The sequence below is a fragment of the Poromitra crassiceps genome (assembly GCF_964638095.1).
Source record: "Poromitra crassiceps genome assembly, chromosome: 12".
NCBI lineage: Eukaryota > Metazoa > Chordata > Actinopteri > Beryciformes > Melamphaidae > Poromitra > Poromitra crassiceps.
The window spans coordinates 17,694,951-17,718,187 of NC_139632.1; the positions used below are offsets into that span (position 1 = coordinate 17,694,951).

The following is a 23,237-nucleotide window of genomic DNA, read 5'->3' on the forward strand; positions in this document are numbered from 1 at the left end:
GTATTCGCCCGAGGAACCGGAGACTTGAGTTGGTACAGGGCTTTTATTCACAGTTAGTTATCTTAGCTCCCAGCGGTAGCCTTGCTGCTAGCTCTCCACACCATGCTCCACACGACCACACTAGCTCCCCGCCTAACTTGTCTGACTTCCGCCACGCGGCCGCTGGTCACATACACACCCTTCCCCCTAGGAACAACCCACACATCTCAGTTCCTAGCTAAATACGGAAACACCACATTACTACCTGTAATTACCTGGATCGCTACAATATACTGCAGGATTTAAAACAATGTAAAATTGGTTGGTTCAATGGTCTATAATGCAGAGTTGTGGACTTCAGTCACAGATTCGATGACTTTGGACTCAACTTGACAAAGAACTCATGTTGGACTTGAACACCAATGATGTGTGCTTGTGTGTGTTCATCTCATTGTGTCCACATTGTAATGAATATTGACCTCTGCTCTGACTGGATAAAAAACATAGTGTAAGTGCCAAATGTGTTCTGGTCATATTTGTGGTTGATTTTGTGCTGTCATATCTTTACTTGTCCATGTGGTGTCGCTGTGCCATGTTACCAGGTTTTCTACATAGGTGCTGCCTTCACCTTGGTTCACTAGGTGTTTGGCCCGGAAGGGCAAAGGGTTTTTGACCGCTTAGCAATGGCGCGACATTTGTTTGGTGTGCTTTTCTTTTCTGTTTTTGGATCACAAAATGGACCGTATTTACCTTGATGCACTGGAGCCAATAAATCCACGTTTTCACCTAAAGGACTGCTTTGCTCAATTTCCTACACAACAAATCTCGTATGTATGTAACATCAGCTGCAGCGAGCGCGTCACCCAGGTCATCCGTGGTTAGACACCTCAGTAGCTTACAGTAGTAGACTGGGCTCCTTTAACATTAGTCAAAAACCTCGCACAAATGGAACTTTGTTTATGCTAAACGTTATTTTGATACGTTTGTGTAACGTTACGCGGGAGGATCATCAGGAGAGCTGTCGGGACAGCGCCGATAGCATCAGGCGTTGCCAGTTGCCTGGACTTTCTCGGCTAACATTAAAAGCTAACTACGGAGGAGGACGTCAGCCAGCCGGAGGAGGACCAGGAGAGCTGCCAAAGGAGCTGCTTGGACTCGGCTACGGAGGAGGACGCCTGCTGCCATCCATGGGGGTAAAGACGCAGGAGCTACGGAGCTAATGCTAAGCCTAGCTGTGGAGCATCTACCAACCAAGCATCACTTTCAACGGCGCCCAACGCATTGGAGCCAGGTATGTGTAGCGCTACACTAATGGCCATTTAAATCTGTGTGCACACATGGGGGGCATAAACCCAATGCATTGGTTGCCGAAGGGATCGGCATTGTGACATTGACTTTGATTGACTGTTCGTTGCGCGGTGAACTATTGACTTGCCGACTCGTAGTGACTTGCCGACTCGTTGCCTCGTCATGGCAGACGTGAACGCGCCTATGGAAGAGGCTGTCGTGTCCGAGACTTGTGTGCAATCAGCTGGTAAACCTAGTAGTGTGACTGGCAGTGTAAAAACGCAAAGGGAAAAACGGGTCGTTAAACTCACTGCAAAAGCACTTGCTGATAAAATTGATAATTTGCAAAGGGATAGAAAATCTAAGCTAAATAAAGCAACCGCTATAAGAAAAACAATTGAAGATGCAATGTCAGATGATTATGGTGATGAAGGTAAAAAACAGGTACAAAATGCTCTTATTGAATTGTTTGGTGTGTGTGAGGAAGCAAAATCCATGCATGCAAATCTGTTGGTTTTAATGCCATCTGATGAAGGTACAAATCACGAAACGTGGTTTAAAGCTAAAATGCTTTCTAATATTGGGTGTATTGCCAATGCAGAAACATGGATTTCACACAATGAAGGTGCTGCATGTGAAAATGACAATGTTCCAAAATTCACATATGCACATACTGTTCAAGATGCTGTTCATTCTCAGGACAGCATCTCCAACTACGACAGTAAACACTCAAGTCATGGCAGTAAACGCTCAAGTCGTGGCAGTAAGCACTCAAGCACCACATCCTCTGCACGCATCAAAGCTGAGGCTGAAAGAGCTGCGCTGTTTGTTCGCTCTGCAGCCCTGAAGGAAAGGCAAGCCTTGGAGGAGCAGCAGCAACAGCTGAGGAGGAACATGGAGGAGCAAGAACAACAGCTGAGCAGGAAACAGGCGCAGCTTGACATGGAAGCTGACATAGCCGCCTATGATGCCAAGTTGGCAGTAATACAGGCGGCCGAATCAAGAGGTTCCTCTCGAGTGCATTCAAATGCCATGAATTCATATCTGGAAAAGGGCAAAGGGAAACCCACCATCTTGAACCCCTTGGCAAATGAATACAAGCAAGAATCAAGGAAGTCAGCTACATCAAAATGGCTGTTGGCGCCAGCTAATACGCAATCTGTGGACGTGCGGTCAAAGGACACAGGACAAGCATTTAAATCAGCTTCACCACAGCAATACCTCCCCAGTGTGCAGCAGCAGGAGAACATACTGGGGACATCACTGCACTTTCAACATCAACCAGCAATTTCACAGTTAAATGAGGAGGAAAGTCAATCACCACCACTCCCTCAAATCAGTCAAAATGCACCTGGAGACATACTGGCCATTATGAACAGGCAGAATGAAATAACGGCTGCTCTGGTGCAGCAGCAGCGGTCGTTGTCTCTTCCACCACGGGATATTCCCACCTTTGAAGGAGATCCACTGCAATACATATCGTTCATCAGGGCCTTTGAGCAAGGTGTGGAAGGAAAGGCAGGAAAGGCTGACTGTCTTTACTATTTGGAGCAGTTCACCAGAGGACAACCGCAGGAACTGGTGCGTAGCTGCCAGCACATGGAGCCTGAGCGTGGCTATGCTGTGGCGAAGGATCTTCTACATGAACATTTTGGAAATCAATACACGATTGCAGCTGCATATATGGAAAGGGCTTTGGCGTGGCAAGCAATCAAATCTGAGGATGTGAAATCACTCCAAGCCTACTCCTTGTTCTTGCGTGGCTGCTGCAATGTGATGGGGGAGCTCCAGTACATGCAGGAGCTGGACATGCCTGCAAACATGAGGGCCATCATTTCAAAGTTGCCATACAAGATGAGGGAGCAATGGCGGGGCAAGGCTCATGACATACTGGAAGCAAGCAATCACAGAGCTCATTTTATTGATCTTGTCAAATTCATGGAACGCAGAGTCAGAATTCTATCTGACCCCCTGTTTGGCGACATACAGGACCCAGGGTCTGGGTCTGCTGGAGTAAGGGCTCTCACCAGCAGTAGACCACAGCCCAGCTACAGATCACAACCCAGCTATGCCTCACAGCCCAGCTACAGATCACAGCCAAGCCACACCAGCAACAGAGTGAAGGGAAATATTGTTGCCTCCACAGTAACCTCTATGAGCTTCCCTGAGGAAATGAATGAAGCAGCATCCGATTCATCTGGATGTCTTTGCTGTGGTCACAGTCATTCATTGGAGGAGTGCAAACAGTTCAGTAAAATGATGCACAAGGACAGAATTCAACTTCTAAGGGCTAATGGTGTTTGTTTTGCATGTTTATGTGTCGGTCACATGAGCCGGGACTGTGAGAGTCGTTCGACATGTACAGTTTGTGGTCAAACTCACCCCACTGTGCTGCACTTCAAAGGGCAAACAGCATCTCCAGAACATTTGAAGGAAACGGTACATAACCAGCCCACTTCATTCACCACATGTGGGCATACAGGGGCCGGTAAGGACCAGTGTGTTCTATCCATTCTCCCTGTAAAGGTGAAGTCTGCAAAGGGAAATATCATAAGCACCTATGCCTTTTTAGATCCTGGCAGTTCGGCCACATTCTGCTCAGAACATCTAATGCAGAAGCTGAACATAACAGGCAGACAAACCAACATTGTGTTGCGTACTATGGGGCAAGAAACAGTCAGACCAGCCTACTCTTTGGTTGGTTTGGAGGTAGCTGGGCTTGACAGCAATGACTTTTACACTCTCCCAGATGTGATCACACAGAAGAGGATGCCAGTCACTGTTCACAACATAGTGACCACAGAAGATCTGGCAAAATGGCCATACTTGGAAAAGGTGCACATCCCAACCATCAAGGCGAACGTCGACATGTTGATCGGAATCAACACTCCCAAGGTATTGGAACCTTGGGAGGTCATCAAGAGCTGCGGGAATGGCCCGTATGCCGTTAGGACGGCGTTGGGATGGGTCGTAAATGGGCCGCTGAATGGAAACAGTGGTGCTTGGAAGGCGGAGCTTCCTTCTGTCATGGCCAACAGGATCTCTGTGTGCAATCTGGGAGAAATGCTGATCAATCAATACGGTCAAGAGGAGGGGGAACAGGAAGGAACGATCAGCCTAAGCAAACAGGCGACTGAGTGTGAACACCAGAGGATGGTGAAGCTGTGTGTCCAGCATGAGAAGCTCAGTCAGGCGAAGGCAGAACTCTCCCCTGAGGTGAGGGAGAGCATGGAGGCTGCCTATCAGGCCGACGAGCAGCTGGAGCGGGAGGCGGCTCTAGGTGAGGTCAGGGGCTCCAAGAGGGCGAAGTGGTGCCAGGACTACGCAGTTCTTCAGGCCAAGCCACAGTTTGAACTACTGAAATACTGCAAGGTGCGAGCCATGCTGGAGGAGGAGCTAAGTGAAACCTGCCGTGACAGGGAGGCCGTTGGCCGTGCTGTGGAGCAGCTGGTTTCCAGTCATAATGCAGTGCTGCAGGAGAAAGAGCAACATGCACGCCCCCCAGAAGGGAAAAAATGGCATCTGCAGCAGGAGGTGTTGCACCTACAGGAGGAGCAGGCTGTGCTGAAGAAGAGGTGGTGTCTCACTGAACAGCTGCAGACAAGAAAGACCAGTAACAAAGCTCTGTTTGGTGCATGGAGTATGAATTTGGCAGTGCCATACTCTAGTTTGGTGCATTGAAAACATTTGGCTCCTTTTTTCTTTTGTTTAAATTTTGTTTGAATTGTTATTGTCTTCCTGCCACTAACAATTAGGGGCCGGTGTGTAAGTGCCAAATGTGTTCTGGTCATATTTGTGGTTGATTTTGTGCTGTCATATCTTTACTTGTCCATGTGGTGTCGCTGTGCCATGTTACCAGGTTTTCTACATAGGTGCTGCCTTCACCTTGGTTCACTAGGTGTTTGGCCCGGAAGGGCAAAGGGTTTTTGACCGCTTAGCAATGGCGCGACATTTGTTTGGTGTGCTTTTCTTTTCTGTTTTTGGATCACAAAATGGACCGTATTTACCTTGATGCACTGGAGCCAATAAATCCACGTTTTCACCTAAAGGACTGCTTTGCTCAATTTCCTACACAACAAATCTCGTATGTATGTAACATCAGCTGCAGCGAGCGCGTCACCCAGGTCATCCGTGGTTAGACACCTCAGTAGCTTACAGTAGTAGACTGGGCTCCTTTAACACATAGTACAGAGATGACTCTAGAGTCTAGAGTCATCTCTGTACTATGTTTTTTATCCAGTCATGTGGTATTGCTCCATTAATGTGTTTTTACACCATATTTGATAACATTGTGTGGGCCTCATACCATTTTCTTCATAGCTGTCGTATCTTCACATTGTTTTTTACTACTGTAGGAGCCATTTAGCATGTTTAGTTGTATTGTTATATTTTGTATTTATGGTTCAATTATAGTATTTTCCATCTAATTCAGTTTATATTTTTATAGATGATATCATATTATTTGACCACTAGATGGTAGCATATTTATGGTTGGTAATATAATGCAACACTGGTGGTCACATGATGTCAGTCAGGTGGTGTTTTTAATGAGCACAGGTGATTCATTCATAATGTTTGTTTGGAGCATACTGTAGGTGGCGGGAGCTATACGGTTCTTACTGTACACACATAAGCAAAAGAAAATCCATTCACGCAGCTATCAGTCAACCCGGATCACTTCACTTTTGTATTTTCACCAAGGTAAACTAACCAACATCTCTTTTTTCTGTAAACCATCAAATCCTGCAATAAATGGGAACCTTCACCCAAAGATATTCAACTGTTTGGACAATCAATCAATGGACATTGGATACGCGTCAAGACCGCTTCTTTCTAACCTATGCATGTGACTGGAACACTTTTAATTGAACAGATACTGTAGTCACTACAACTACTACCACAATTTCAGAGTAGTAGAGACCTCTGCTTAATAGTTAAATTACACTTTCTTCTTGATATTACATTTCATTTTGACGGTCTACACCTGATAACTTCTGTTTATGTGATATTCAAGTTGTTCTGAAATTGCCGGTATGTCACCATTTTCTATGTAGCTATGTATCACATGATGTGTCAGGTGACCCCTGCAAGGGTATTTAAGGGGTGTGTCACTACACTTCATTCATGTCTGAGGAAGGGCTTTGTCCCTGAAACGTCAATTTTTTTGGTGGTCTTTAATTAAACCTTTGGGAGCAGCAATACCAGTGTGCGGACTCTACTTTTTATCATCCCCTTAGTTTACATCCATCAGTCTTATGACATCATCAGTGTATTATGACATCACTGATGACATCTTCAGTGACTTATGACATCACTGATGACATCATCAGTGATGTCACAATGCACAATTTCTCAAGTGACATCACTTATGACATCATCAGTGATTTATGACATCATTGATGACATCAGTGGGACAAAAATGGAAACAGATTGCCCCCATGGTCCCTTTTATAATAACTAGGGATTTTGCGCGCTACGCGAAAAGCATACCTGATGAAGTAACAGCAAAACGTGTTGTTCGCCATATTTTTGCAACTTAAATAAAATAAGTCAATTCTAACAACCTGGTGTGCGCTGGATCTCCTCACTATTGCTATTTCTGCTGTTCCTGCTCCAGCTGCACCCGGGACTAGCAACACAGCTGTGCACAGGGCACTACTTTCTCTTATGTTATTGTGTTGTACAATGAAAAGAGATGAGAAAAAACTGAAAGATAAAAAGCTGTTTCCAATACAGATGGGTGTCTTGGCGATATGGCAAAACAACTAATGCTCTATGACATCACTGATGACATCATCACTGAACTTGGAATTGTGACCTATCGCTAAGCCACACCCCCTTAGCTGACTCAGACAAACAAACGCTGAGAGTATAACAATGGCAGCCGCAGTCACTATGAATGCAGCCGCAGTCACTATAAACACGATACCCCAAGGAGAGGCTATAGTATACACAACTTTTGGAGACAGAAGGACCTGATATCGTCTCGAAGCCATCAAAAAGGACTTCACTATGCCATGAGTACATTTCTGCATCAGTATACATCCAAAATGTAAAGCTAGATATGATGGGTGACAAGCTTAAATTAGAGGCGCAAATTTACAGGTCACAATGTAAGAGGGAGAAGCCTCACCTCGCTGTCATCACGTTTGCAGATAACAACGTCCAAGACCAGCATTGTTCATGCACTGCAGGTGCTAATATGATAAAAACTTAAGGACATTTGACACAGAACTAACTAAGACTAAATTAAAAGAAATCTGATAAAATGAACACTTGTTTGGCTGTGAGGCTCATGTTGTCCACTAACCATTACTACATTCCATTCTTGTCTCCTCTTTTAGGAAAGCTTCAGGTGTGACAGCAGAGACTTACCATGTGATAGAAAACATGACAGGGACACCAATCAGCTACCTAGTGGTGAATAAGACCAGAAGGTCAGCACAAGTCAATGAACGTTTGAACACTGAGTAGTTTATTAACACTGCGAATGGTGTTGATGTTTAGTATAAAGTTATGTCAGAGGCATGTTTGGATTATGTGTTTTGTCCAAGTTACCTGCACTTCATTTGATATTGGATGTCAAAGAGGCATATTGCGTTATGTATCTGTTTTAACAGAGTTGGCTTGTTAGGTGCTGACTAGTCTGGGCACCTTTCACCCTGCTTTTTGTCATGGGGCGTAAACCACGGAACCAGAATGAACACCGGAAGGCAGTGCGCCAAAAAACGTCTTTGTTGCCATTTGCTTGACGTCTCTTTCCTCGATTAATTGTCTGATGCAAAGCTTCTGTATTGGCTTAAAAGATGTGAGATTGTGAATCCGCAATGTTTCTAAAAGAACTTCTTCAAAAACTTTGTTCGGTACGTCCATCTTTTGTTTGTTGTTTGCCGTTCTGATACTTGGGTCAAATTGTCAAGTTAACGTAAAAGTTGACGAGCTAGAAACGCTGCCCATCCTGTCTAGGGCGGGCTCTAGGCCGGAACCAGGTAGGGTGACAAAATCAATTGTGAGCGGAACCCAGGCTCTTTCTCGCCGAGAAGAGCCTGGTGACGCGAGGTTAGGTGCTGACTGTTGTCAGTCATTACTGGCATTTTCACTGTTACAAATAAAGTATTCTGCTTGACATCAGCCAGCCTGTGCTTTCTTGTGACAGTGTTACAGCTAAGCTAATGATTTTCAGTTGGGTGGATTTGACTTCAGAAGACAACAGCTTAACGTTAGCTTAACTACAACCTGTTTGCAAAGAAAAAAGCAGGACAAAATACTTAGACTAGCGTTAAGTTAAATAGGTAGGTGACATGAACAACGCAGCACTACACCATTGAGCTAGCGTTATGTAAACACTGAAGTAACGTTAGGCGACAAAGCTAGCGGCTAGCTAACTTTAGCGAACTAGCAAAGTGACAAGTATACACAATATTACCTCTAAGTAACTTACATTATACACGATATTGCCTTACCTACGTCCTTGTTTATCTTCTTTACGTTGAGTGCTTAATCCACCGGAGATGTTTGACTCGGTTTAGGTGCGGTTTGAGAAACGGGATCAAATATACCCCATTGCCTATCCTCTCAGGATACCTCGTATCAGTGTTGCATTTACCCCACGCACATCGTTTGACCATTTTTTCAACTTATAAAATGTATATACCCCCATGAAACCAGGAAACTCGCGTTTTCTAGTGCTTCTCTATGGAACTCCAGGCTGAGAATGTCCGAGTGTATTGTAGAGCTGCATGCGCTGTGATTGGCTCGTCTGCGTTTGGGGCGTGGCTTGTGATGTCATCCGTGATGTCATAAATCCTTCCTGGATGAGGCTATATAAGTGGTGGAAGATGCAAGCCATCCAGTCTATCAGAAAACCATAAGAAGAATAAGCTGCTGCTCACATATGATAATACAATTCAAGTTAGCGGCTAATTATTGAACTAAAGCTAACGCTAGCTAACTCATCACAGTTAGCCCGCTGCTTCTGACCATCACAACAACTTTGTCAGCCGGCGTAACTCAAAATGGACAATCTGGAGCAGTGGGTGAAGGACCGTCTCCATGACATCCTCGGGCTCAGTGACAGATATGTGGCCCAGTTTTTGATTGACACCGCGCGGAAATCCTCTGGCCGCCAGGACTTTGTGGCCCGCCTGCAGCAGACGGGCACAATCGACATTGACCAGAGTGTGATTGCCTTTGCGCAAGAGCTCTACGAAAAGATTCCTCGCAAGCAGGTTGTGGAGAAACCAGCCCGAGCGATGGCACGGGAAGCCATAGAGATGGATAGGAAGAATCGGACATACACCTTACTGGAGGACAGCGACAGTGATGGCGACACAGTGAAGGAGACGGAGAAAGGGAAGAAGAAGAGCAAGGACAAAGACAGAGGAAACAAGAGGAAACACATTAGACAGAAAAAGGAGAGCGAGTCGTCAAGCGAAGAGGAACCAGCCAAACGGAGTAAATCCAGCCAAGGGGACCAGAAGTCTGTAAACAAAGAGGAGGAGGAGGACGAGTGGGAGACGGAAGAGAGACAGCGACTGCACGATATTGAAGAGAGAGATGCATTCGCTGAGCGAGTGAAACAGAAAGACAAAGATAAGACCTGCAACATAACTGACAGGACAGACAAGAAGGCTTATGAAAACGCTCAGAAAAGACTGAAGTTGGCTGAAGAAGATCAGAGGAAAATGTTGCCAGAGTTGAGGAAGCGGTCCCGCTGGGACTATCTGCAGAAGAGAGAGGCAGAACAGCTGGAGTACCTGGAGGCAGAGATCGCCGATGATGAGTACCTCTTCTCCACAGATGAGCTGACAGAGAGGGAGAGAAAGGAGTTAGAATACAAACGCACCCTCCGAGACCTGGCCAAGGATTACAAGAAGGCTGGTGCCAAGGAGAAGGAGGAGAGGAAGAACAGATACTACATGCCCGAAGAAAAGAGGAGCAAGGAGGTGCCCCAGAGGGACATGGAGCTGGATGAAATGCCCATGGAGCTGGGAGGAGAGCAGGGCCGCTGGGAGGAGGAGAGGCTGAAGATGGCCTCTCTCAGCTTTGGGGTCAAGAAGGAGTGGGAGCGAGCGATGAAGGAGGAGAGGGACAAGTACCAGCTCATCCTGGAGGAGGACGATATGATCAACTTTGTTAGCAGTGCCATCACCATGAAGGGAACCCTGTCGGAAAAGGAGCAGGAGACCCCAGCTCTGTCACAGGCCAAGCTGAAGAAACAGTCCATCCAGGAGGTGCAACGCAGCCTGCCAGTCTTCCCCTACAGAGGAGACCTGCTGGCTGCCATCCGCAAACACCAGATCCTGATCATCGAGGGTGAGACAGGCTCCGGCAAGACCACCCAGATCCCACAGTACCTCATGGAGGTGGAGGATGGCTACACTAGTGGAGGGATGAAGATCGGGTGCACCCAGCCTCGCAGAGTGGCAGCCATGTCTGTGTCGGCCAGAGTGGCGGAGGAAATGGGCGTCAAGCTCGGTAATGAGGTGGGCTACTGTATCCGTTTTGAGGACTGCACCTCGGAGCGGACGGTGCTCAAGTACATGACAGACGGCATGCTGCTCCGAGAGTTTCTCACCGAGCCGGACCTGGCCAGCTACAGTGTGATCATCATAGACGAGGCTCATGAGCGGACGCTCCACACGGACATCCTGTTTGGTTTGATCAAGGACATCGCCCGCTTCAGACCGGACCTGAAGGTGCTGGTGGCCAGTGCCACCCTGGACACCGAGCGTTTCTCCTCCTTCTTCAACGACGCTCCCGTCTTCAGGATCCCTGGCCGGAGATTCCCCGTCGATATTTACTACACCAAAGCTCCAGAGGCGGACTACCTGGAGGCATGTGTGGTGTCAGTGCTGCAGATCCACGTCAGCCAGCCTCCTGGAGACATCCTGGTCTTCCTCACTGGACAGGAGGAGATTGAGGTGTGTTGCGAGCTGCTCCAGGAGAGATGCAAGCGGCTTGGATCCAAGATCTCAGAGCTGCTGGTGCTGCCCATCTATGCGAATCTGCCATCTGACATGCAGGCTAAGATCTTCAACCCTACTCCCCCTGGAGCCCGAAAGGTGGTGGTGGCGACTAACATAGCAGAGACTTCACTGACCATAGATGGCATCATCTACATCATTGACCCCGGCTTCTGCAAACAGAAGAGTTACAACGCCCGCACCGGCATGGAGTCACTCATCGTCACGCCCTGCTCACGTGCCTCAGCCAACCAGAGAGCGGGCCGTGCAGGCAGAGTGGCTGCTGGGAAATGTTTTCGGCTTTACACGGCCTGGGCCTTTAAGCACGAGATGGAGGAGACCACTGTGCCCGAGATCCAGAGGACCAATTTGGGCAATGTAGTCCTACTGCTCAAGAGTCTGGGCATCAATGACCTCATTCACTTTGACTTCATGGACCCGCCTCCTCATGAGACTCTGGTCCTGGCTCTGGAGCAGCTCTACGCTCTGGGAGCGCTCAACCACCTGGGAGAGCTCACCAAGCTGGGTCGCAAGATGGCTGAGCTGCCGGTGGACCCCATGCTAAGCAAGATGATCCTGGCCTCCGAGCAGTATAAGTGTTCAGAGGAGGTGCTGACCATAGCCGCTATGCTATCGGTGAACAACTCTATTTTCTACCGGCCCAAAAACAAGGTGGTGCACGCCGACAATGCCAGGATGAACTTTGTAGTGCCAGGGGGAGATCATCTGGTGCTGCTCAACGTCTACACACAGTGGGTGGAAAGCGGTTACTCCACACAGTGGTGCTACGAGAACTTTATCCACTTCCGCTCCATGAAGACAGCGCGGGATGTCAGGGAGCAGCTGGAGGGCCTGATGGATCGCATCGAGGTGGAGGTGGTCAGCTCCCGAGAAGACAGTGTGCCCATCCGCAAGTCAGTGACAGCAGGTTATTTCTACCAGGCGGCGCAATTGAGCAAAGGCAGCTACAAGACGGTGAAGCACCAGCAGACAGTATACGTCCATCCCAACAGCTCTCTGTTCGAGGAGCCAGTGCAGCGCTGGCTCATCTACCACCAGCTGGTCTTCACCAGCAAGGAGTTCATGAGACAGGTGATCGAGATAGAGAGCGGCTGGCTGCTTGAAGTGGCTCCTCACTACTACAAGAACAAAGAGCTGGAGGACAGCAGCAGCAAGAAGATGCCCCGCAAGCAGGGCAAAACAAAAAAGAGGAACTGGGTTGAGCGGACGACTGGGGCTCAGGGGATAGAGCGAAAAAAACAACAAAGTTTGAAAGTTTAGGAATGTCACAAAAAGTCAGCAAAAGTATGAAAAAGATGAGGGAAAAGTTGTGAGGCATTAGTTGTGAAAAACAGTTTTCTTCTATAATATATTTCCTTTTTGACATCATCATCATTGCCCAGCCACTATCAGCACTGAACGTATTGAATATTAACCAAATTATACAAATCCATACAAGAAATTCATATGAGCAAAAAAGTTCTGTTTTTGAATAGAAAACATGAGGGACACCTGCATGCTGGGACAAGCCCGTCTGCACACAAGAAACTGAGAAATATGGTCCAGCAGGAAGTGGATCACAAACTGATGCAGGTTGGTTAAATGATAAACGGGCAATGAGAGCTGAGCCACAACAAGGAAATGTTTGCGGTGCACTTGGATTTGAGTTTCCTGCATCAACATAGGCCTGCCTGACAGCAACAGTGGAGAATGTGAGACTGCTACTTTGTTTTTCTAGGCTCTTGAACAGTCACCAGAGGCCTCGTTTACGTTGCATAATGTTCAGTGGATGTGAAAGCAAGACATTGGAAATGTGTGATAAATTGGCCATTACTGACAAGTCTCCATCAAGCAGAAAATATTAAATAATTAAATAATTTGTTTCACCTGGGAGGCTCCCCATCTCCTGTTTAGATTTTTCTATGGCAATAAACTATTTATGGCAAATTAAATTTTGAGTTGATACTGACTTGCGTGCTTCTTTCTGCCTGCTGTTTCAGCAGAACAACAAGCAATTGCTTTGAGGGCGCTTTCACACCTATAAGTGTGAAATTACCTCGGAAAGAAGAGAAAAAGAAACAAAAACTCATTTGGTCTGAACTTTCAGGTGTGAAAACACCCACAAGTCTCACACACGAAGCTTTGTTTCAACATACTTGCATGTATTCTGCACCTTCAGAATGACTTGCTGAATTCATCTCACTAAATGCTTTTAAAGCCGAAATGAGAGATTTAAAGGCTGTTTCCCTAAGATGCAAATGTTTTTAAATTACCTGGCTTGTTCTTTTTGCTGTAATTTTGTATTCTATGCTTTCTGTCTGTAATTGTGGGTTTTATATGCTGCTGTCTGTCTTGACCAGGACTCCCTCTAAAAAGAGATACTTAATCTCAATGGGACTTTAAATAAAGGTTAAATAAAATACAATAAAAAACATTCTATTATATAGGCTATATAGTAAATTAGTAATTGTGTCAATGCCTGCTCAACCCAATGCATAATAAACTTGGTGTTGGAGCCAAAAGGTACTTTTGTTCATTTATTATTTTCTTTATTATCAGGCCTCTTCTCTGACACTGTGTGTGTGTGTGTGTGTGTGAACATGCAATTCTGGCATTGGGCACTGGGTGGAGCATTCATGTGGGAATGGAAAGTGCATATAGGTATGCTCCCAGGTGAGGGGAATTAGGTGCTGATTGGGAAAGCACACAGTTTTCGACCGTGCTGCAGTGTTTGGTGCTGCTCCATGCCTTTCACTATTACCGTGTTTGTTCATTTTCTCCGTGTTATCAGTATTATGTGAAGTCATGAGTTTGGTTACTGGGCATCATAGCGTGACTGTTGCTGTTGGACTATGCTGTACATATGGTGAGCAATGACAAACATGCATTGCCAAATAAATGGAGGGTCGGTGAGACATCCAATTATAACACAGTGAATGGACATTGATTTCTTGGACTTGAACACGCGTCTGAAACTACTCCCAATTCGCCCCTCAGTGGCTTTATTATTTTGGTTTAATTTAGCCTCTACACTTGGTTTATTCTACTTTCTTTCTGACTCCATGTTCCAGAATGATATAAGATATGATGAATGATACAATATATGATGGATGATATAAGACACAGAACAATCTATGTTTGTTTAAAAAAATGTAAGGCCTTTTCCACCAATATTATTGACAAAGCCTCTCAGGTTCAATTGGACACACAGTATGTGATCAGGCACAAGCACTTTTCAATTTTCTTCTGTTTTAGACATAAAATACAATAGAAGAAGTTTTCTCAAATCTGATCAACTTTGATTGTTGATTCCAGTGATTGTTGGTATGAAATTAATCCACATAATGGGTTATGGGTTATAAATATTAAACAACTAAACAACATACGAGTCATCATTAGGCTTTTGTGTAATTCTGCGATTTACCAGAAGGAGAAAAATTGAGATGCAAGTCACCATTTTGATGTGGCTATGATGTCAACTCGGACAAAGCGGAGCTCTGGATGATACCCGAATTTTCGATCTATAATTCCGACCTGGATGACAGTTCAATTCACTTTTTACAGATCAGAACCCATTTTTTCCGTCGGTCTGAGTTGTCATTAACGCGGTATACGTCCTGTCAGTGAAGCTTCCCACTGTCGGGTGAAAAGAAGCGACAACTGCGGAGTCATCAGTGATGTCATGAATCACTGATGATGGCACTCATTCATAGATATTGTGTGACATCAGTGACTAAACAGCTCACACTGTTTGATTGACAGGTGATGTGTCGGAAGAGGATCTGGCCACACCTTGTGATTGGCAGGTGATGTGTGGGAAGAGGCTCTGCCCACATAGTGTTTGACATTGTGAAGAGCTGTGTGAATTGTGATTTGGGCTTGTATTGTGAAGGGCTGTGCAAAGTGTGTGTTGAACGGTGAACGAACCTGTCACTCAAGCAATTGTGATGTCATCAATGATGTCACTCGAGCAATTGTGATGTCATCAGATATTTAAAGGGATAAATTGGGTCTGTGTCCTCACAACCACTGACACTTTTGGTCAAGGTCAAATCCATTTGGGCAAGGAATTAACAGAAAGGAAAAGTTTGTCTCTTGTAAAAAACCTTTTGTAGAGTAGAAGGAGCAAACTTTAAAAATGCCACGGCGACAGTGCGACACTGGTCTTTTAAGTTAAAAAGCCTTTATTAGGACATGGCTAGAAGCCATGTCCTAATAAAGTGTGTGTGTGTGTGTGTGTGTGTGTGTGTGTGTGTGTGTACTGTATGTGTGTGTAATTTATACACACACTACTCTACAAAAGGTTTTTTACAAGAGAAGGCCCTAAACTGTTGCGGGCCCCCCAATGCAACTGCATTACCTGCATACTGTATGGTAGTTATCCCTCTGTAGGTACACCTATCTGAGCACCCAGAGTCTATACTATAGAGTCTATAGTCTATCAGACTGGTAGACTCTGGTGCCCAGAATGTAGGTACACAGGATATGGCTATAACTAAGCTTAGGTCAGATACGGTAATCTATAATTAAATCCAAAAGCCACAGATTGTGAGCATTAAAGGGATACACCAACATTTGGAGATTCACCTATTTGCCGATATTAAATGTAGAATGTGAATGCCTTTATCATCACTGTGCATGCAGTACAAACTGCGGTACAGCCCTCACTGCTAATAGCTTAGCACTACAATGGCAGTCTATGGTACCGCTGCCTTCCCCCCATTCAGTCGCCCAAAATACACATTCCAACAGTGCCAGAAACACTCATGTGTAAATGTTGTGACTCGTGTACTCACCACACGATGAAATAATAATCCAAAGTTACTGGAAACGGTCAGTTTCGAAGTGAATCAATAGCGAGAACTAACAAAGAGGGTTCCCTCTGTGACCAAAGTTACTGAGTATTTATTTTCAGTTTTCACGTTCAGCTGGAGAGTACTTTAATAATAAATACATGTTATTTTCTCATTTCAAGTAAAAAAGGGGCTGCATTGAAAAAGTCAAATACATAGCAGAGAGCTTAATTTGAGAAAAATGAAATAAAAAGTCTACCATAAGTTCCCTTTTTAACTCCACTTGACATTTTAACAGTTTCAACCAAAACAATCTCAGTGCATTTTAACAATTCCCTCACTTTCTCTTGTAGCGTATAAGTATTTGTAATTTGTATCAAAATACTTTTTGATGTATTTTCGCCCCTCTCTGAACTTACTCGCTCAAGAGTGCTGACAACTTTATCTCATGGTTTTTTGGCCGCGACCTGTCAAACTTCAAGTCTGTGAGTTGAGCACACCAGCTGTTCTTTTGGTTAGGAGAACTCTGAGTTGACCACCAGAACCACACGCAGTTGTTCTTCACAGAAGTCACAGTTTCATTAAAAATGGTTTGCAAGAACACATCGCTCCACTGACCACACTATCTTCAGCACAAAGGTTGTGACAGGATGTGGGTGTACTAGGTCAGATATACTGCACGTAATCTCCATGGGAACCACAAGGTAGTGCAGACTTTTCTGTGTATATAAGGGTCTCTTTGAGACCACCATGAGAGACCAGTGTCCTGCTTGCATGATGCGTGGTTTGCACACATTTGTGCTTTGTCTGATATGTCTGGGACAAAAAGGTAAGACTTTAGATCTTATTTATTTATTTATTATTTGTTCATGTGTTTGTTTATTCTTGGCTTAAATTAATTATTTGTGATTTATCTTTCTTTCAATTATGTATCAATCTTTTCATTCTTTTCAGCACTTGGGAGTGAAATCATAAATGGGAAAAAGGCAGATGATGAGTCATTGCTGTACATGGCATCAGTGCAGATTAATGGAATGCATAGTTGTGGAGGATTCCTTGTCACCGAACAGTTTGTACTCACTGCTGCTCACTGTGACGAGTGAGTTACTTCCTCCACAAGCAATCTCTGAACTTTGATTGTAAATCATGTTAGAAGTTAAAAAAGTAAACGTGACTGTTACTTTATATATTCAAAGGCAATTAATGTTTTTCTTGTTCATACTTCATGAAAAAAAACATGATTGACAACCTCTCACTGAACATCTTTTCAGTAAAAATAAAACAATGACGGTTGTTCTTGGTACCCACAACCTCAAGAGGAAGTGGTTCAAGAAAACAATAAGATACAAGGTAGAAAAGAAATGCAAGCACCGCTACTATGACACGCATGATGACGATGTCAAGAATGACATCATGCTCCTCAAGGTAAGCAGACATTTATTCAGCCTAATCTAATAGTGTAATAGAGGGATTGTGTAGCAGTTTCTAATGGAAAACAAACAAATAAAAAAACAAAGACAAATGTATCGCACATCATAACACACACACACACACACACACACACACACACACACACACACAGACACACACACGATTCAGTACAAAAGCTACTAAAACCTACTAATATAATCAACTAACTGCAATAAACATTGCCTAACCCTTTAACTGCCAATGATAACCTTCAAATAAATCATTCTGCAGCTCTGTCTTATAGCCATTGTTTGACTTTGATCCTAAAGATGTGCTGACTTGAAGTCTGTGTAACAGATGCACAGACGAAGTTTCTGGTGACATTACACCCTTGCAGTTTTAAATTTAACTTTTTGACTGTGTGTGTTTCTAGCTGTCCAAGAAAGCTAAACCAAGCAAAAAAATTGAAACAATTAAACTGCCTTGTGAGGATGAAATCATCAAAGCCAACACAAAGTGCACTGTAGCTGGATGGGGATTCACTGCAAGTAACGGTTCTGTTGTTGATGAGCTGCGAGTTGTGGATGTGTCTACCATTGACCTGGACGTCTGTCAGAAGGAATGGAACAGGGATCTAACCAACGTTATCTGTGCAGGTGGATATGGCACAAAAAAAGGATTTTGTGAGGTGTGTTGTATTTATTTTCCTTACAAACATACAGCAAACTGTCAACTGGTATGAATGAACAAACTAAGATGTGTTTCTTCTCTCGTAGGGTGATTCTGGTGGCCCTCTCGTGTGCAATGGGAAGGCAGTTGGCATTGTATCTTTCTACAGTAAGACCTGTACCTACCCAGATCATGTACCCAACGTCTACACGGATATATCCAAGTTCTTACCCTGGATCAAAGAGATTCTCGAGCAAAAGAAATGTAATGACATGTACTAGTCTTACACAAGAAGCTTCATTTCAACATACTTCTAGAGTATATATACAGTAGAGTATAGTATAGTATAGTAGTATCCGAGTAGTTTTGTCAATGTCTGCCGCTTAACTCAATGCATAATAAACTTGGTTTATTATAAATTATGTTTTGTTTCTGACTCCATGTTCCAGAATGATATAAGACACAGAACAATGTATAAGTTAATAAAAAACGCAAAAAGCCTTTTCCAACAATATTATTGGCAAAGCTTCTCAGGTTAATTTTTTTCCCCACAAGTAGGCTATGTTTGACAGAGAATAAACCCTTTCCTTACATAAAAAATAATCAGTCAATGAGCAAGATACCAAATTACAAAATAATTAGAAAAAAATGGAGGGGGGGAGTTACACAATTGGTTAGTCAAGGAGAATACTTGAAAGCGTTGAGGCCACCGTGGAGAAGTTAAGATATGGTGACCATATTTTTGTAAACTGTACGTTTGAGGAGTGAAGTAGACAGGTCAGACATTCAAGAGTAATGCATTCTATAACTATCTTATGCCAGTTTGTTTCAGTGGGAGGCTTGTCGTTTATCGATGACAGAAAAATGTTTTTCCTTGCTGCGCCAAGATGGCATACAGTCATCTGTTAGAACTAGTAACAACAAGTATATCTTGACTCGGATGACCCAAGAGTAAAGAGAGAGGGTTCATGTCCAAAGCCACACCAAATATTTTTCCCATGTCTTGTAAAATATCCGTCCAGTATGCTTGGATTTTAGGACAGGACCAAACACAATGAGTGTAGGTCCCTACTGAGATACATTTTAGGTACAGAGGTGAAAGCTTTGGGTTCATTTTATATCTTCTGTTGGGAGAAATTTGCAAATGGTGCTCTCAGGTTCAGTTTGACTTCAATGGACACAGCCTACAGTAGGGTTCAGTGATCATCAGGCACAAGCAGTCTTCTTGTTTTAGACATAACGTTTAGACATAGGCCTACATGATTGTTGGTATGAAATTAAACTTGTCGCTGTCGCGGCAGGACCTCGAATCTCCACAACATTAACTTTACAACATACATCATTAGACTTTTGCATACAAAATATTTGTGTTTTAAATCACATGTTTTTGAAATACTGAATCGGTTGCAATAGTTCAAGGATGGATACTCCTTGTAGAGGAGACATGGTTCAGCAGGATTCAACCTAAAGGAGACAGTCTGCTGGAGCCTGTAGAACCCCACAAGCATTCAATAGTCAGTCAGTGTATCACCATTTTAGATTAAAATGTGTTTTTAGGCTGATGATATCTCTACTTAGTATTCTGTCTATACCCTATCACAATTTACCATTGTGTTATATATATAATATATGTATAAATAATATATTATATATACATAATATATACACACGCACACTCACGCGCGCGCACGCATGCATGCACGCACGCACGCACGCACGCACGCACGCACACACACACACACACACACACACACACACTCACACACAAATAAGTTTTACAGCCTTAAAATCCTAAAGCCACAGGCTATGAGCATTAACCTAAGGTACATTTGTTTCACTCATCTTCATTGTCAGCTATACCCCCTAACTAACACAGCATTATAAAATTGAAAGCAAATTTGGCTGCCAAGGGCATGAAAATTACATTGATTTTCACAATCACAGTTCAAAATTAGACTGATGAAGGATTTGTGACTTCAGTGGACTTGCACTGATGGAGATACTGCGCCCTCTCATGGTCAAAAGTCAGAATGACTTTAGAAATCTTCAACATGCTTGACTCTGGTCCTCTCTGCTGGGTATAATGAGGTAGCCTATACTGAAAAGATAATAACAGCCAGAAGTATTGGATCAAAAATATCCATTAATTAATATGTTGGTATCTGACTGTGGAAGGCAAAACTGAATGAAAAAAGCAGCACACTAAAATCTGTGCAAATATATTGTTTATTGCAAGCTTTCGGTCATAGACCTTCTTCAGGCTTCTTATAGGCATACTAACCTAAAAACCTATTATTGGGAATCATGAGAAAGTTTCAGAGCGACAGACACAGTGATGATGATGATGATGATGATGATGATGATTAAAATATTAATGTGTCAGTGATGTCAGTTGTTGTGGTCATGGTGCAGCCAGCACTGTGCGGGTGACCACAGGCTGCAGTAATCGATGTGAAGCAACAGCACATCCTTTGCTCAATACGGAGGAGAGGAGAGTGCAGTAACTTCTCGCTCATACTGAGCACATTAGTGCCCGGCGAACGTCACGCATTTCCCATCAAACACTGTGCCATTTTCACGTCTAGGTCTAAATGCCAGCTCCTACCTGAGTCTTCACGTGAAGTGAAGACGCTATCCGATGCAAAACATCTGTGTGTGTGTGTGTGTGTGTGTGTGTGTGTGTGTGTGTGTGTGTGTGTGTGTAATTTATACACACACTACTCTACAAAAGGTTTTTTACAAGAGAAGGCCCTAAACTGTTGCGGGCCCCAATGCAACTGCATTACCTGCATACTGTATGGGGCACGGTGGCTCAGTGGTAGAGCTGTCGCCTCACAGTCAGAAGGTCCTGAGTTCGATTCTCGCCTGGGACACTGTGGGCGCTGTGGTTGTGTGTTCCCCCCCATATCACGTGCCTACTGCCCAGGTGGGGTATCTCGTCGTAAGGGCCTTTCTCTCTGTGTGGAGTTTGCATGTTCTCCCCGTGCTCCCCCAGGGGGTTCCTCCGTATATAACCCCCCCACTAAAAACATGCAGAAGATCAGATCGTCATCGTCATCCGACCAGTGACGACAACATCCGAAGTTGGTCCCCGGGCGCTGTACGAGAAAGCGACCACTGCTCCTGGCCTGCCCCCCCCCGAGGAAAGGACATGCCTGGATGGGTTAAATGCAGAGGACACTTTTCACCGGCCACCGTCAGCATGAGTGTGTTGTGGCCGTATGCATGTGTTGTGGTGTTCGTGTGACAATAAAAGACGGGACTTGTCCCGTTACGAGAGAGGTAGTTATCCCTCTGTAGGTACCTCTGTAGGTACACCTATCTGAGCACCCAGAGTCTATACTATAGAGTCTATAGTCTATCAGACTGGTAGACTCTGGTGCCCAGAATGTAGGTACACAGGATATGGCTATAACTAAGCTTAGGTCAGATACGGTAATCTATAATTAAATCCTAAAGCCACAGATTGTGAGCATTAAAGGGATACACCAACATTTGGAGATTCACCTATTTGCCGATATTAAATGTAGAATGTGAATGCCTTTATCATCACTGTGCGTGCAGTACAAACTGCGGTACAGCCCTCACTGCTAATAGCTTAGCACTACAATGGCAATCTATGGTATCTCTGCCTTCCTCCATTCAGTCACCCAAAATATACATTCCAACAGTGCCAGAAACACTCATGTGTAAATGTTGTGACTCGTGTACTCACCACACGATGAAATAATAATCCAAAGTTACTGGAAACGGTCAGTTTCGAAGTGAATCAATAGCGAGAACTAACAAAGAGGGTTCCCTCTGTGACCAAAGTTACTGAGTATTTATTTTCAGTTTTCACGTTCAGCTGGAGAGTACTTTAATAATAAATGCATGTTATTTTCTCATTTCAAGTAAAAAAGGGGCTGCATTGAAAAAGTCAAATACATAGCAGAGAGCTTAATTTGAGAAAAATGAAATAAAAAGTCTACCATAAGTTCCCTTTTTAACTCCACTTGACATTTTAACAGTTTCAACCAAAACAATCTCAGTGCATTTTAACAATTCCCTCACTTTCTCTTGTAGCGTATAAGTATTTGTAATTTGTATCAAAATACTTTTTGATGTATTTTCTGAACTTACTCGCTCAAGAGTGCTGACAACTTTATCTCATGGTTTTTGGGCCGCGACCTGTCAAACTTCAAGTCTGTGAGTTGAGCACACCAGCTGTTCTGTTGGTTATGAGAACTCTGAGTTGACCACCAGAACCACACGCAGTTGTTCTTCACACAAGTCACAGTCAAGAACACATCGCTCCACTGACCACACTATCTTCAGCACAAAGGTTGTGACAGGATGTAGGTGTACTAGGTCAGATATACTGCACGTAATCTCCATGGGAACCACAAGGTAGTGCAGACTTTTCTGTGTATATAAGGGTCTCTTTGAGACCACCATGAGACCAGTGTCCTGCTTGCATGATGCGTGGTTTGCATACATTTGTGCTTTGTCTGATATGTCTGGGACAAAAAGGTAAGACTTTAGATCTTATTTATTTATTTATTTATTATTTGTTCATGTGTTTGTTTATTCTTGGCTTAAATTAATTATTTGTGATTTATCTTTCTTTCAATTATGTATCAATCTTTTCATTCTTTTCAGCACTTGGGAGTGAAATCATAAATGGGAAAAAGGCAGATGATGAGTCATTGCTGTACATGGCATCAGTGCAGATTAATGGAAATCATAGTTGTGGAGGATTCCTTGTCAACAAAAAGTGTGTCATCACTGCTGCTCACTGCGACGTGTGAGTTACTTCCTCCACAAGCAATCTCTGAACTTTGATTTTAAATCAAGTTAGAAGTTAAAAAAGTAAACGTGACTGTTACATATTCAAAGGCAATAATGTTTTTCTTGTTCATACTTCATGAAAAAAAACATGATTGACAACCTCTCACTGAACATCTTTTCAGCGTAAATGACACACTGACGGTTGTTCTTGGTACCCACAACCTCAAGAGAAAGCAGTTCAAGAAAACAATGAGATACAAGGTAGAAGAGAAATACAAGCACCGCTCCTATGACGAAGTCTCACTCAGGAATGACATCATGCTCCTCAAGGTAAGCAGACATTTATTCAGCCTAATCTAATAGT

General features: G+C 43.9%; 1 protein-coding gene and 1 pseudogene across 2 annotated transcripts in view; both read left to right on the forward strand.

Annotated features, from left to right (window-relative positions):
- Window positions 1–9,281: 9,281 nt before the first annotated feature.
- Window positions 9,282–12,454, forward strand: LOC310786399 (pre-mRNA-splicing factor ATP-dependent RNA helicase DHX16 pseudogene; annotated as a pseudogene). Its single transcript has one exon. The product of its transcript is annotated as a pre-mRNA-splicing factor ATP-dependent RNA helicase DHX16 pseudogene (transcript).
- A 10,286-nt stretch (window positions 12,455–22,740) lies between these two features.
- LOC310786056 (mast cell protease 8-like) overlaps window positions 22,741–23,237 on the forward strand; it is a gene marked incomplete at both ends in the record, with an annotated part of 1,364 nt that continues 867 nt past the window's right edge. The window contains 2 exons of the mRNA XM_083647239.1: window positions 22,741–22,889; window positions 23,056–23,203. Of these exons, the coding sequence (XP_083503365.1) occupies window positions 22,741–22,889; window positions 23,056–23,203 (297 nt within the window). The remainder of the gene's footprint in view (window positions 22,890–23,055; window positions 23,204–23,237) is intronic.